At 47.7% G+C, this 14,661-nt stretch overlaps 1 protein-coding gene across 4 annotated transcripts in view; it reads right to left on the bottom strand.

Moving 5' to 3' along the window:
- The window catches only part of LOC135905603 (scoloptoxin SSD14-like), a 153,697-nt gene that overhangs the window by 70,526 nt on the left and 68,510 nt on the right, over positions 1-14,661 (bottom strand). For all 4 annotated transcript variants that reach the window (XM_065436555.2, XM_065436553.2, XM_065436554.1 and 1 more), the window contains 2 exons: positions 13,514-13,636; positions 8,646-8,743 (listed from right to left, as the gene is read on the bottom strand). In XM_065436555.2, coding sequence (XP_065292627.1) covers positions 8,646-8,743; positions 13,514-13,636 — 221 coding nt within the window. The remainder of the gene's footprint in view (positions 1-8,645; positions 8,744-13,513; positions 13,637-14,661) is intronic.

The following is a 14,661-nucleotide window of genomic DNA, read 5'->3' as shown; positions in this document are numbered from 1 at the left end:
TCCATCGAGAGAAAAGACACGGCTGAAAGTGTAGCTGCAGCGCAAATTAGACGCAGGTATAATTCGCACATCTGTGTTGCTTTTGGCATCACCAATCACCAATACTCCAAAAGAATACGACAGCCTCAGAATGTGCAGACTGCAGGACGATTAAGAGCCAGAAGCCGCTGATCCGATCCTCAATGCTTCGAACAGACATCGTCATTGAGGAGACATCTGAATGCACCTGGTTTTCGAGAATATATCTGTGCAAAGTGCATCTAAGAAATGCCACTCCAAGAAGAAACCAAGAAATACGCCGCCTTTTTGATGCCATTTGACAATTATAAGAATTGTGTTCACTTATGAAAAGTGGCTTCAGAAGCTCACCGATGCTGTTCTGAACCCTTTTCTTGGACGCTTCTGCTATGCGTGTTGAAAGTCGCAAACGAGCAGCAAACATTGTTGCACCCGTGGTTGGGGGACCGACAACACAAGAGAAAGAGGGAGCCGGCGAACAGACGAGAGGCGCCCCACTGCAGCACGTGCCGGCCGGCGCATCTACCAACAACCTGAACCGTTCCACCGCCTTTTCGGCGAACTCAGTGCAAGGCGCGGGCGCCCCCGACAAGGACGAAGGCCTCGGTGTGGCCAAAAGAGAACGTGGACTTTGTGTTTGTTCTCCCTTTCCCTTCTCCTTTCTTCAATATCTTCTGCAAATAAACCAATCTCGAAACGGATCCCAACGAGTGAAGTTCCTTCCTTCGAGGCTCCTACGTGCACGGCCGACGCCGTCCACTTTAGTTAACACGCAGCAAAAGTTAGCAGAGTCGTCCAAGAGCTACAGCAATTAGGGTCAGCCCAAAGGCGCGAGCATTCATTTACATTTTTTGGTGCCGAAACCCGGGAATACTTCGCCTGCTGACATCGAAAGCGCCATGGAACGACTACAGAAGAAGCAGACCGCCCTGCGACACGCAATCGAGAAAATCATCGCAGCGGCCAGCGACCTACTGCAATCACCAACCATCCAAGTCGGTGAGATTGAGGAACGCCTCGACCGTCTTCTTGAACAAGCAGATGAGTTGAAATCTGTTAACGAGAGCATCGAAAAGAAGATAGATCTTCAAGAATTAGATGCAGAATTAGAAGCTTGTGCTGCATACATCCAGAAAATCTGCTTCCTCAAAACAAAGATCAAGAGAGTTCTCAGGAGTCAGGCAGCCAACGAGAGCCGGTCGACAACTCCATCAGTGACAGGCAACGCGTCAGAGCAGGAAGCATACCACATTGGTTCCGTCCCACCTGCGGCATTCCAGCCACTATCAGCAACCACCGGAGTGATGCGGGTAGGTGTGACCACAGCACCCGACGAAATTTCTCGTCAACTAGGATCATTCTGGGAGATGGAGCACCTCGGGATCGTCGACGATGTACAGCTGACTACCAAAGACGACAGCGTTCTGCGGGTCTTTGAAGAAACCATCACCCACAAGAACGGTAGATACCAAATAGCTCTCCCATGGAAAGAGAACGCGTCAGACTTGACGGACAAGCAGAGCACATCATCGCACAGACTTCGCTCATTAACGGCGAAGCTGCTTCGACATGACGAAGCCATTCTAGACTACGATCAGGCAATCAGGAACTACCTGCAAGCTGCACACACTGAGGAAGCGAACGAACTGGGTGAGTCCGCCCTGGGGCCCATTTACTACTTGCCACACCGAGGTGTGCTCTGGCCTGGTAGCAAAACAACCAAGTTGAGAGCCGTATTCCATGCCTCTTCTAAAGCGGCGGAAAAGCTGTCACTGAACGACCTCTTCTTCGCAGGACCTGATCTAAATTCAAACGCTAACCCAAGCCGAGACTGCCGTAAATTCTCGCCCACTGACTATCGCGTCTTCGGACGCGGGGGAGCTTATGCCCTTGATTCCAGCCCATTTCCTCGTCGGTCGCCAGCTAACGAGATTGCCTCCTTTCCGAGAAACCACCGAAGTCAAATCGGCAGCAGAGACACACCAACGGAGGCGACGCGCCGGGCTTGTTCACTCATTCTGGCATCGGTGGAGACGCGAATACCTACTGCAACTTCATTTAGCGCTTATCACAAAGCCAGGCAGAGGGAGAGGCATCGGTGAGGGAGACATAGTTCTCCTCCGGGATGATCGGGCTCCACGCCAGATGTGGCGAATGTGTCGTGTTTTGCAGACGTTTCCAGGAAGAGATGGCCGAATACGTGCTTGCAAGATCCTTCTCCCGAACCAAAGCGAACTGCGACGACCCGTACAAGCCTTGTACCCACTCGAGCTCAGTGAGGCGCCAGCCTGTGCTAACAATGGTGGCCGGGAATGAGCCGGCGCTCATTGCGGGGGAGGATGTTGAAAGTCGCAGACGAGCAGCAAGCATTGTTGCACTCGTGGTTGGGGGACCGACGACACAAGAGAAAGAGGGAGCCGGCGAACGGACGAGAGGCGCCCCACTGCAGCACGTGCCGGCCGGCGCATCGACCAAACAACCTGAATCGTTCCACCGCCTTTTCGGCGAACCGCCCACTCAGTGCGAGGCGCGGGCGCCCCCGAAAAGGACGAGGGCCTCGGTGCGGCCAAAAGAGAACGTGAACTTTGTGTTTCTTCTCCCTTTCCCTTCTCCTTACTTCAATATCTTTTGTAAATAAACCAGTCTCGAAACGGATCCCAACGAGTGAAGTTCCTTCCTTCGAGGCAGAGTCGTCCAAGAGCGACCGCAATTCGAGTCAGCCCAAAGGCGCGAGCATTCATTTACAATGCGTATGCAGGCGACATCATTGTGTACTGTAGGAGAGAAAAAGCATAAAAAACACCTTGTACATGTTCTCGCTGTCTTATTTGAAGCGATGCTCAAGATAAGTTTCAAAAATAACGTGCGTTTCAAAAATAAAGAAAATTGTTTGGGTCGAATATTAGATGGTACCGCAAAGAATACCAAGAAGAGTCCGTGGCGCAAATAGCTAAGCTTGTAACGCCACCTAAAGCAAACCTACTTCACGTGTTTCTTTTTTTTTTTACTAGCGGGATATTTTAGAGCGTTTATCCGACACTACGCTATAATGACACTGCACTTAACAAGACTGGCTCGAACAGATGTACCATTCAGATGGACACAAGAATGCGAAAACGCGTATGAAGATCTGGTGCAAATTTCTTCTGACCCTTTCCTTTTGGATTTTTCCCTTCCGTTTGCACTGAGCGGAGATGTGTCTCATTATGCAACGGGAGTGGTTCGGTATGAGCGAGACTTCCCTCGAACGCCCAATCAACACGCTTCGCAGTAGTTTTTTAGTGGACATACTGTGGTATTTTCGATCCTTCCACAGACGAGACAGTTCCATGGCGTTTAGAGCGAGTAACGTCAACAACATTGTCTGAGCTTTACGCGACGACCCTTTCCTTTGCCGTCTGGATATCTCCTTCCGTTTGAATGTAGCTAGCCAAGCTGTTCAACGAAGAAAAAGAGATCTGCATATGAAGTTATTTTTTTTTATGCGCAGACTTAGCATACTTGGTCAGCATACAAGGATTGTACAGGTCGCATTGCGGATACCACATGGGCGAGATTAATGCGATTAAAAATGAAAAGCTTTAAGTTTCTTAATGCTGTTACATTTCGTTCGCTGCTATACGCATATACTTAACGACATTAATCGTCGCGAAGGCGATAGCTGCAGTGAAACGGTGAATATTGCTTGCCAATCGTTATAAAGCTTGAAAAAGTTATTTAGGCAGGAAACGTTTCAGAAATGGCGGGAAAACATTAACGGTTCTGTCTTATGTAGTTTGCTTCAGGAATGTAATTTTTCACCCACCAGCAAACTGTTGGAACCCGAAGCTTTCGATGCATTCGATGGCCAAGTGAGTTGTGATGGTTACAGGAATGCACTACAGCTCGAAAAACGAGCTCCTTTTAAAACAAAGCGAAAGATATATTGAGCTTCTTTCCCGACAAAATGGTTTATTATTGTCAGAATGAGGAGTCACTGGGAACGAGAAAGCGCATTATATGGCCGAGCGAGTTAGAAGTACGCGCTATGAAGCGATTGGCATTAAGTCTTAATGCCACTAAGCATGTCCGTGTGGCACCCCGCGAATGGCATTAAAATTTAAGGCACTAGCAACATATGTCGCCTTCTGTGCCCGTGTAGTACAGGTGTAACGTTTATATGCAAGGTGTCCCAGCTAACGTTAGCCAAGCTGTTCAAGCAAAAAAAATGAGAACAGGAACGAAAACTAAAATACACAGTACAAGGTCCGATCATTAGACCTATGTTGTTCTGTCATCAGACCTCTGACAACCAAATACCTTAGGTTTTACAAGTGTATCTTCCATCAAATATTTTAAATCTTTTTTTCTTGAGCAACTTTCATTTTTTTTAACATCATTGATTTACTCTACAAGGCTTGCTGCTGTGCTAGTAGGTTCATGGTATAAAATAAAATTAAAAGAGCGAAAAAAATGTCATCGACGATTACCATACTCCCTAATGCGAATTTCGATTGCCGCTGTTTAGGTGTTTCGAATCCGCGATATAGTAGACAGCTTTAGTTGGGCGTCCACAACAGCTCCGCGTACGCAGGAAACCCGCGGAGGCGAAGGTGCGCATGCGCAGTACGCAGCAGCACGCACGGTATCTTGAAGCGCCCGCAGCGGGCTGTGCTGCCTTTGCGGGACGTCCTCGCGTGTTCTCGCATGTCCGCGACAGCGCGTCTTTTCGATTTTGCTCCGTTCGAAGATATGACTACAGAGGCTAGAAGGTTTTCCTAGTGCCGTGAACGGCCGCCATTTCAAGGGGCCCCTGTGAAACCAGTTTGGATGCACTGCGTAGGTGGCGCTGCAGCTACCAGGCGAGTTTTGGCCGCGCTGTTCTAGGCGCGCCGTTCGCCCAGCCAGTTGGCAAGTGCGCGCGGGCTGGGATTTGTGCGTGATTTGTTTGTGCCTCTAGATGCACGTGTAATAATGCCGACAAAAAAGGTCGCACGTGTTTCGTGTCGCTCTGCAAAGGTGGCTACAAGTCGTCGAAAAAAAAAGTGTCGTTCCGCGCCCCGTCCGACCCTCATCGGTCGCAAGAATGGGCTCGAAACATAACGCGAGATGAAGGCTCTCGACGAAACCTGTGTCGTGTGCTCAAGGCATTTCAACGAACGCTACGTTCAAAGCACGAGATAAATTGCTACTTTGTCCCGGCTGTTAGACTGAGCCTCTCTCACCTGGCCAACATACACAGCATGGAAAAGCGTACTTCTCGAAATGCTGCACTGTGACGACGTCCGATATGCAATACTTGCCTACGATGCAAATACTCAAGAAAGCTTATCTTGAACCAGTTCAGCTGGCAGCATAAAAAACGACTAACGACTTTGAAACAAATAAATGCAAGGAAGCGAAAATCCCTTGACTTATTCCGCCCCCCCCCCCAAAAAAAAAACTTTCAGCAAGACCGTCAAAGACCTCCGGGTACTCCCGCAGTCCATCCCAACTATTGTGCTGGAGGAGAAAATTGGAGGCCTTCCTCTAAAGCAGCGCCTTGGTGTGAAGGCATGTTTCGAGGCAGCTTCCAGAAAGTCAACCCGGGGCATGCGGTTCAATCAGCTGTGGGTGTTGGAATGTATCCTCATGCGGATGAGGAGCCCACAGCTCCTGATCCGCATTTGCAACGGGACAACGTCTGAAACATCGACACGACAGAACGGTTTCTAAAACTAATGGAAAGACTAATTTTTATAATGTCGTCTAGAATCCCATCAAAAGGCCTTCGTGCCGATTCAAGAAGTGCACAGTTTTTTAATGAGTTTATTGTTTTTCTCAATGAATGGGAAGAATATGCTGCACAGCATGGTGGCGGCTTTTTAAGTGCAGGAACTGCCCTTGGGCTTCGTGTAACGCTGCAAAGCACACTGCCGCTTGTAAAATACCTAACCACGTCCTTGCAATACAAGTACTTGTTGACCGCAAACCTAAGCCAAGACAGGATGGAGAATGTATTTGGTGTTGCGTGCCAGTGCTTCGGTTGCAATGATCATCCAATAGTGGGGCAGTTTTTGATAATTATCAACAACCTGGCTTTCTACAGCCTCGCAAAGCCTCCAAAAGGAGCAAAAGTACCTGCAGAAGTAGTGACTGCCCTCTTGCAGCCATCTCATGTCCCCAAAGAAAAAAAAAGCGCGAATAACTGAACTTTTCGATAATTTACTGGATGGCGGAAACTTGGCTTCTGCTGCATGCAGAGCTGCTCGTGGAGCACAGCAGCCTGAGCGATCCTCAGGGCTGTGTAGACAAAAAAAAAGTGACAGCAGACTAATCTTTTTATGTAGCTGGGTATGTTGTAAGAAAAATCCTTAAAAGATTTCCTTGCCCTCAATGTGCAACTTGTTTCAGCACTTTGTCTTTGCAAGCCGAGTCAAACAACAATACCTCGCTCACTCGAAATTTCGACCATGGAGGCTTAGTTTATCCATCAAGGCCAATTGAACAGCTCATAGCAAAGCTTGAGGACGCATTTACGGTGTTTTTCAGTCGCAATAAGCTACACGCAGATAGCATGGTCAGCTTTCTGCATTTTCTTCAGGGACGTGAGCTTCAAGGTGAGAGCTGCGAGGAGCATGGACGTCGAATTACGACAGAAGTGATGAAGTTTTACGCCTTGACTAGGATACATTTTCTTGTAAAGTCAGTAAACAAAGCTCGCAGCGATAAAAGAAAAAGTTGCTGAAAATGAGGCGCTGTCGGTAGCCTCGCACAGGGCACTTCCCACAAGGAAAGGCATTAGTATATTGTTGCCATGACACCTTGTGTAATAAAGACATTCCGCCCTGCAATTTGTCCCGCTTCATTTTCTCGTTTCGGTATCATGTACAAGATGTGTTCTTACGCTTCTTTACGGCGCAGTAGGTCGATCGGGCCCGATGTGACGCTTGCATTTGCTCCTGCCGCGGCACGCTCTCGGCGTTACAGCTAGTCCGTGTCGAATCTAAAGGACAAGATAACCTACGCCAGAGTTTGCACTGTCTTTAGCACTTTAACGCCTTGTCAAAGCAGTGACAGCAGCACACACACGATCAACCGACTGAACCAGAGAGCACTACCCCCATGAGAGCTTCTTGTGCCTGCCCGCGCGCCAGCGGGCGGTAGCGCCATCTGCCTTGGGCATAGCAAGTTATTTCAGCTGCGCCGGCTCGTTCGCGACACTAGGAAAACCTTCTAGCCTCTATAATATGACTGGGGCTTGTGGCTTGACTTCGTGGTGGCTAATATCGGCTACAAATTTTCAGAAGCTGGCATACGGCGGCGCTGAGTAGTGCACTACCGGCTCCTGCGCGCGAAAGTCGGCAATTCTCTTCTCAACTTTTGCGTCTGGCCAACTATTACCATTTCGTGCGTGCGTGCCTCGCGCTGAACGCATGCTCTAGCAGCGACGACGTCGCAGGCGAAGTAGCGCATGCGCAGTGAGTAAGCCCACGCCAGCGCTTTCTTTTTAGGCTGGCCGCATGTCTGGTAGTGCCGGCAATCCACTTTCATTCTCACCCTCTTCGCCATGCCCTCCTCCGCTTTCCACCTACTGCACCATCCTCCCCGCTTTCCTCCTCGCGTCTTTCCGCCCCCCTCCCCCGCGCTTAGTGTTGGCTTTCATCTTTCGCTGTGCTCGTTCGCTCGGTTACGCTGACGCTGACGCTCGCCGCAAGAATAGGCGCCTAAGAGCTGCGCTCTAAAAGCGAAAAGGAGAAGGCTGAACAGCACAATTAAGCGCTAGTTATTCAGTTTATTTTCTCGTATTTTTCTCTTATAAATAAATAAAAAATATTTTGCCCCTCAGCATTTGCCACTGGATAGGTGCCCGTTCTTGGCTAATCCTCCAAAAGGGGCATGTCCGACTACAGGATTCCTACATAAACCTAAACATGTAACATTGGCTTACAGATATCTCTAAAGCACATCGATCTCGTAATCGAATGGTGAGTTATGTTTCATAGATTTTTTTTATTTACTGCTGTTCATTTAGCCATTCGGTATGTGCCACTAGGAGTGTGCCTGTTTTTAGCCAATCCTTCTGAATAGGTTTTCCGACTGTTACGCAAGGAGTATAGAATCCGTAAGCGTTGTTTGGTACATGTCGCATTTTGCTGCGCATGCAACTATCATCACAATTTTTCCCTCGACAAGTATCGTGAATCGCACCCGTCCACATCACTCGCACACGTCTGACGCTGAGAATCCACCTGATGTGGACTTAGTATTCCGGCCTACCTTGTGAACAATGCTGCGCATATAGGTAAAATTTGCATGAAGACAAAGTTGCGACCTTTGTGGACGATAAATATGAATGATCATATAAATTTACAGTTTGCATAGTATGAAAGCAAACAAAATTATATGCATCGCCATTACTTGTAAACCATTTGTGTAACCGCTTTGCTTTCGCTTCGCTTCGTATAGATTGCAACATTTTGGGCATGTACTTTTCTTTTCATAGTGAAGCTCTTCAGGGCTACTTTCCCCACCATCGTGTCCGCGTGTACAAAAAAATCCCGAAGATAGTGCAATGCCGGGCCTACCCGCTACGGAGGTGCAGTTAAGCCTTTGACTTACTTGGCCGTTTATGGTTTAACGCCGCTAACACATTCCGGAACACTCACCTCTCAGAGAAGCTCCCGGTTTGTTAACAAACATGTCCTTCGTAGCCGCCGCAGGAGCAGTTTCCCGTGCGATAAGTGTTTCCACTCGGTGATCTTTCCTAAGGTTGGAGAAATAGCAAATGTATTTGTCACTTTGTGTCCGCACAACCCATGGAAAGGTATTAGTTCGTTAGCGCAAGCTATTAGGCCAATTGGTGCATGATGAACATGAAAACAGGGTTACCGGCGAAACACAAAGGGGGGGGGGGACGTGCACACAAGGAAAAGGCGTTAGGCACAGACGGACGCCGTACTTTCAACTAATTTATTGAAATTCCCATTGCCGCACATAACCTTCGACGAATGCGCATCTTCAACTCCTTGGTTTAGAAGCATTGGTTTATGTAGCAATGTTACTTACCTGAGAATCTAGCTCTGTTGTCCACACGAGTCTCTTAATAACACCGCGGAATTGCAGAAATGTGACATTCTCTGTTTGCACGAGAATCTGGCTCTGTTGTCTATCCGAGTACTCTTAATGACAACGCGGAAATGCAGAAATGTGAAATTCTGTGCTTGGCTAGAACGTGGCAAGGCTGAAAGCGTGGCCATGGCAGCACAAACAAAACCTTCACAAAATATTTTTGATCTTCGCTAAAAGACTTTTTACCCGTTTTTACGCATATATGACGCTGCATGCAAATGACGATGGCTGTGCGTCTATGCGTACTTCATCATTCCTGTTGTTTGTGTCAGTACCACGCTGAATTCCTGAACTTGTTTAAAATACCAACGTAAGCTCAAAAAGTCTGGAGAGTGAGCTCGCGCTTTCTCATTTTTCTAAATACAGCGAGGAACCAATGGCACCGTTGACAGTACACCATGCATGTGGTTGTCCACATGATAAACCGCCATAACAGATACAACAATCGTAGTCCGTTAGGTTTTAAAAGACACCACGCTTTCTCGGAAAACCGATAAAAACTCACAGGACAGTTAATGTGTAACGTGAGTGTTTGAGCTGCAGGTGTAGTGTGGACTAGACGTTTTTAAGCATCAAATGCTTTTAGCTGCCGGTGTCGGCCACCTTCCAGTCACCTTGACAAAAAGCCAGAGCCGTTATCCGGGCACTAAAACGAGAACACCCGGGCAAGTTTGCGAGAACAAAACGAGATCATCCGGGCAGCTAGTGAAAACCGAAAATAATGCAGTCTCATGGTCCCACCCCTTTGTACAGAACAGTATTACATAGGCAAGTTACTTTCAAAACAAGTTACAAAAATAATGTTTCCGAGTTCTTCATTATGTTCACAATATCACTCAAGCTGTAACTTCTAGTACGCTAAAGTTTATTTGTCGTTTCCAATAGCGACATTCAAAAGGCAAATGCAGGGCACTATACACTTAGTTGTCATCCTTTGGAGTTGAGCGCTGAACGCCAGCTGTCCGCGAGTTCGACGGCGTGAGTTTTGCCTCATCTCGAGAGATGGCGCCTCGCTGCATGGCGCCGCGCCTCCTTCACGCGCTTCACCTGCAGCTTTCGCTAAGCGTTATGGTATTGCTCTACTAAGCACGATGTCGCGGGATCAAATCCCGGCCGTGGCGGGTGGATTTACATGGAGGCAAAATGTAAAAATGCCCCTGTCCCGTGCATTGGGAGGACGGTAAAGAGGCCCTGGCGGTCATAATTATTGTGCAGTCCACCACTACGGAGTGCCTCAATATCAAATTGTGGTTTTGGCACGTAAAACAACACAATTCAGTTCATTCTTATTCTACCTAGGTAGTGTGCTCTGCCTCCCTGGCGTCTTTCGCTGCCTGTCGTGCGGCCTTCAGCCGGTTTTCTTCTAGCTGGGCAGCGTCCATATGGACCAGTGCGCAGTCTGGCGTGGTGCGGTGTGGTGTGGGGGAGTGTGCCGTTGCCAACATTCACTACATGTGCAGCCATTTCAAGATACTGGCTAGTATCATATCCAACCAATCTCCTTTGCCGATTGCCATTTGACGCTTACATCTACTCTCGATTACGCGAGAGCCAGCAATTTTTGCTCTCGAGCTTGCCAAATCCCTTGAGGGTCTGAACACTCTCCGTTTTTTATGACATCTCAGTGCAAAATATATTTGACAGCGTTCTCGCTTAAATTACCACGCTCCTAGCCAATCCACGAGCGCTATCCGGCATTCTAGGCATACTCCGGTGCAGCCGAAGGCGGTGTAACGACCACGGCATCACAGCAATGGGATGACGATTCCGAAATTATGAGTATCGTAAACTGACGACAGCGTGACGACGACGAAATTATCACAATGGCATGACGACGGGCACGTAACGACGATGGTGTGACGATAAGTGCATGATCGGAATAACGACAATGGAATGACCACGAGATCGCGACGATGGTACGACAACGAATGCACGATGACGACCTATGACAACGGCAGCATTACAACAGCGCCATAATCACAGTTTAATGGTGACAGCGTGAACACGATGAAATGAAAAAAGAAGCGATACAAGAAACTTGGTCAATCACAAGAAATGATAATAAAACGTGTGATCCTCTTATAGGACACTGTCAATATTCATGCAAGACCCCGAAGTGCACAAGGAAGCGTGACTCACACTGTCGCGTCATCGTAAAACTCAAGGCGGGGAGCTGCATCGCATCTTCAGATATTGCGTTGCTCTTCCTGCGCACTTACTTTCACCGCATCCAGGAGCGAATGGTGCAGAGAATGCCTGTAGGCTTTCAGCACGTTTTTTTTTTGCCACGTTGTCAAGAAGATCACAGTAGAAGCAGTTTTCCATGACGGGGAACTTAGCTGTGAGGCCTTAGGTGTTTGTTGCTCGCGGTGCTCAGACGATTGCTGCGCTCTCTCTTTACGACATCGAGTTGGCTAAATACTCTTTCCTCGAGGGGCGTCTAGAGCAGCATGGACAGCACATCGATAAGCTAACCAGGGATAGCTTCGTACACTGGTCATTTGCGAAATCAATTTTGCATGGGTGCCAGGAAGTTCCACCAACGCCACAATGATTTCCTCGAATATTTGCTGGGCACGTGCCCACTAACAGTCGTACAAGCACTACAAATCATATAGCAGACGTTGGCAAGGCCAATTTGAATAGAGTCACGGCAACGCCATACAGCTAGAGCAGTGACGTACAATGTCGACAATGTACAATGTTCCGCAGCAGCGGGCGTTGTGTTCGTGAGCTTCTCAATCTCGTATTCGAGGTACAGCTTGGAATGTATGTGACCACCGATGTAATGGCGAAGCGCGTCAATATTCACCAAATTGCATCATGCAGCTTAGATGCGAAGCTCAATGTCCTCAAAAAGATTAGCGCCATCCGCATTGTTTTTCTTGCAGGCACTACTTTTGCGCCAAAATTCTCGCAGGACAGGCCGAAGGTAGAAAGGCATATCTATTTTTATTGCGTAAAATTATGTGTTATAAGAACGTTCTGCACTATAGTATCTTTTATCAGAAATAACCTCTTCAAAGCGTTTGAGCTACAACATCAATCGGTTCAAGACAGAGGACTACCGGCATCAAAGAAGTTCTCTGAATCGCTTGTGAGTCTTCCACATTGCAAAGGCTCAAATAGACGCGCTTCGTTGAATGAGCAAACTGCATGTTGACTTCGCGAACCAAGAGTCCACTTTACCAGGGAGGGCTCCCTGATTAGCGTGACAGCTCATCCTAAGCAAGTTGGAGAAGTGCCTATCCTGCTTCATCGCTTTGAAGACACTGTAGTTGATTCCAGCGTTCATCGAAGCGCTATGAACGGCAATGTGTCCTGGATGCTCCATGTCAAGTCCTATGAGCATCAACAGGCTTTTCAAAGCCTTTACGACTGCCGCGGTGGTGTCTTGATGAGCCTCAGGAACGTAGTCACGATTCTGTTTTACTCAGCACTGAAGTAGCGAATCCACGCACGCAACAAATTTGTGGTTGAAGATATGTCGCCTAATTGATGAGGTTGTAATTCCACCCACCATATTCGTAACCAAAACAGGCATGCAATATGGAGAAAATATGTTTACGTTTTCCTTCGTCTACTTCTGGTGCGTACGTACAATGTGCGCGATCTTGCTGTTTCTTTGTTGCATCTTGTGAAGCTCTGTGTGGTGTTTTATCGGACAGGAGTGCTCTATGCTCACAAATGAATAAATAGAGATACCACTAGAAGTCTTGGTTGAGGCTGCAAATTCAATCGGTTTTGAAGATGACTAGTAAGGCTCTGATTTCTCCTGTTTTATTGAGGCGACGTGCTTCTTTGCATGCGGTACCTTCGCGTAGAATTATGCTCTCGCGTGACTACCTCTGCATCACGACATCATGACGAATACACCTTCCGGGATACGAAAGATTAACTGATAGCAGTAAATTATTTAGGGCGGTGACAGAATCGTCGGTATTTTTTTCGAAGTTTCATAGTGCAGTACCATCATGAGTCAGAAGCATCAGATGTATGAGGAGTATCAGACTTGGTTATTTTATACCATCACTTTCTTGCAATATTACCTTTGAGAGTGAAATGGCGTTTACGACTCCATAGGTCACAAGGATGAAGACGCAAATGCCCGCAAATATCTAACATGTGGTTTTCCCGAACTCAGTCTAAGCTATATACTCATGAGACCATTGGAGATTCCACATATCCGCACGGTGAAGACCTAGTCCTTCATACAGTCCACCGATCCAGTTACACACATACTTGCTCAACTCGTTCGTTCACATATGAGGTCAGCTACAGGACATCAAAATGCAGGAAAGTTGAGAAACATTCAGGTAGTGGTTGGGTTACCCCTATAAAATGGCTACGATCACTTTTTGCACACTAAAGCTCAAGCGTTCCACAAGAGAACGCAGCTACTTACGCCAGGTAGATAGTCGCCACGAAGCCTCCGCCGATGCCGTTTGAGATGGGTAAAGCGAGTGTGTGGCAGAGCAACGTCGCCACAGCTGCGTCGATCGCATTGCCGCCTTTCTCGTACATCCATCTGCGTTGTGAAAGGCGGTGCAATTTCGCTGAATGCTCCTGTAACTGAGTACGTCCGAATCACTCTGCACGTAAGTAAGGTGTACATAGCTCGCCGTTTAAGGGAACACATGAGGGTAGAGGACGGGCGAATTTATTGTCTGGCAAGCGTACAATCACATGGCATTGCAGCCGATGACTTGCGCTTGGTCGCACTGGCACCTTTCTACATGTTATAAATGTAATATAGGTAAGACATTCGGCAAAAAAAGAAACATTCAGCAAATCCAACGTGCTCTGCAGGAATCTATAAACAGCGAAGCTTTCCATAAATGCGAAAGGAGTGATGAAACGTGTTTGCGTTTATTCAACGTGAGTGGAAAGTGAAACTGATCGCTTTATTCACGTGTCTTATAGAGGCAATGCAATGTCTTGTAAACGAATACATATACGTACTATAAACGTTTAATCACATGTGTTCGTGGTGGTCAAGTTGATGTGTTGAAGCTAAAGTAGCATCACACATTTCTGCGTCACTTCTTTGGGGTACCCGAAATCTACTTGGAGGCGCAGATGCGGCTTTCCACGCTGTTGCCAGGGGGCGCAACGCATGCGCAGCTCGTGCAACTAGGCCACATCCAGTGCCTTCTGTCCTGTCTCATCGCTGTCCCTCTCTTTGTCCTGTTGTTTAGCGCTGTTTACTGCTCGTAAGCGTAAGTCGATTCACAAAACCTAAACAGCTGTCACAGCTGCCGACATAAGAAATATCTACAGGCGTGAAGCAGCCTTACGAACCTAATTATGTCTGTCTACGTCACTCCAGCTGACGCGGGTAAGCGTTGGAACACGCTGTAGCGGCCGATTGGCCAGAGGCAACTACTGATAACCGCTGATCGCACGTGCTTATATTTCTGTGGCGTGCTCTGATTTGTCATCTCAAGATGCATTGAACAGTTTTCATACATAATTGTATTTGGCGTGCACTACTGTGGAAGGCAGTAACTTCTGCGCTGCGATCTTCTGCTTAATGTCTGGTAGGCTGTGTAT

This window comes from Dermacentor albipictus, chromosome 1 (genome assembly GCF_038994185.2).
Source record: "Dermacentor albipictus isolate Rhodes 1998 colony chromosome 1, USDA_Dalb.pri_finalv2, whole genome shotgun sequence".
Classification (NCBI taxonomy): Eukaryota; Metazoa; Arthropoda; class Arachnida; order Ixodida; family Ixodidae; genus Dermacentor; species Dermacentor albipictus.
This window is presented reverse-complemented; position numbering and strand designations above follow the sequence as displayed.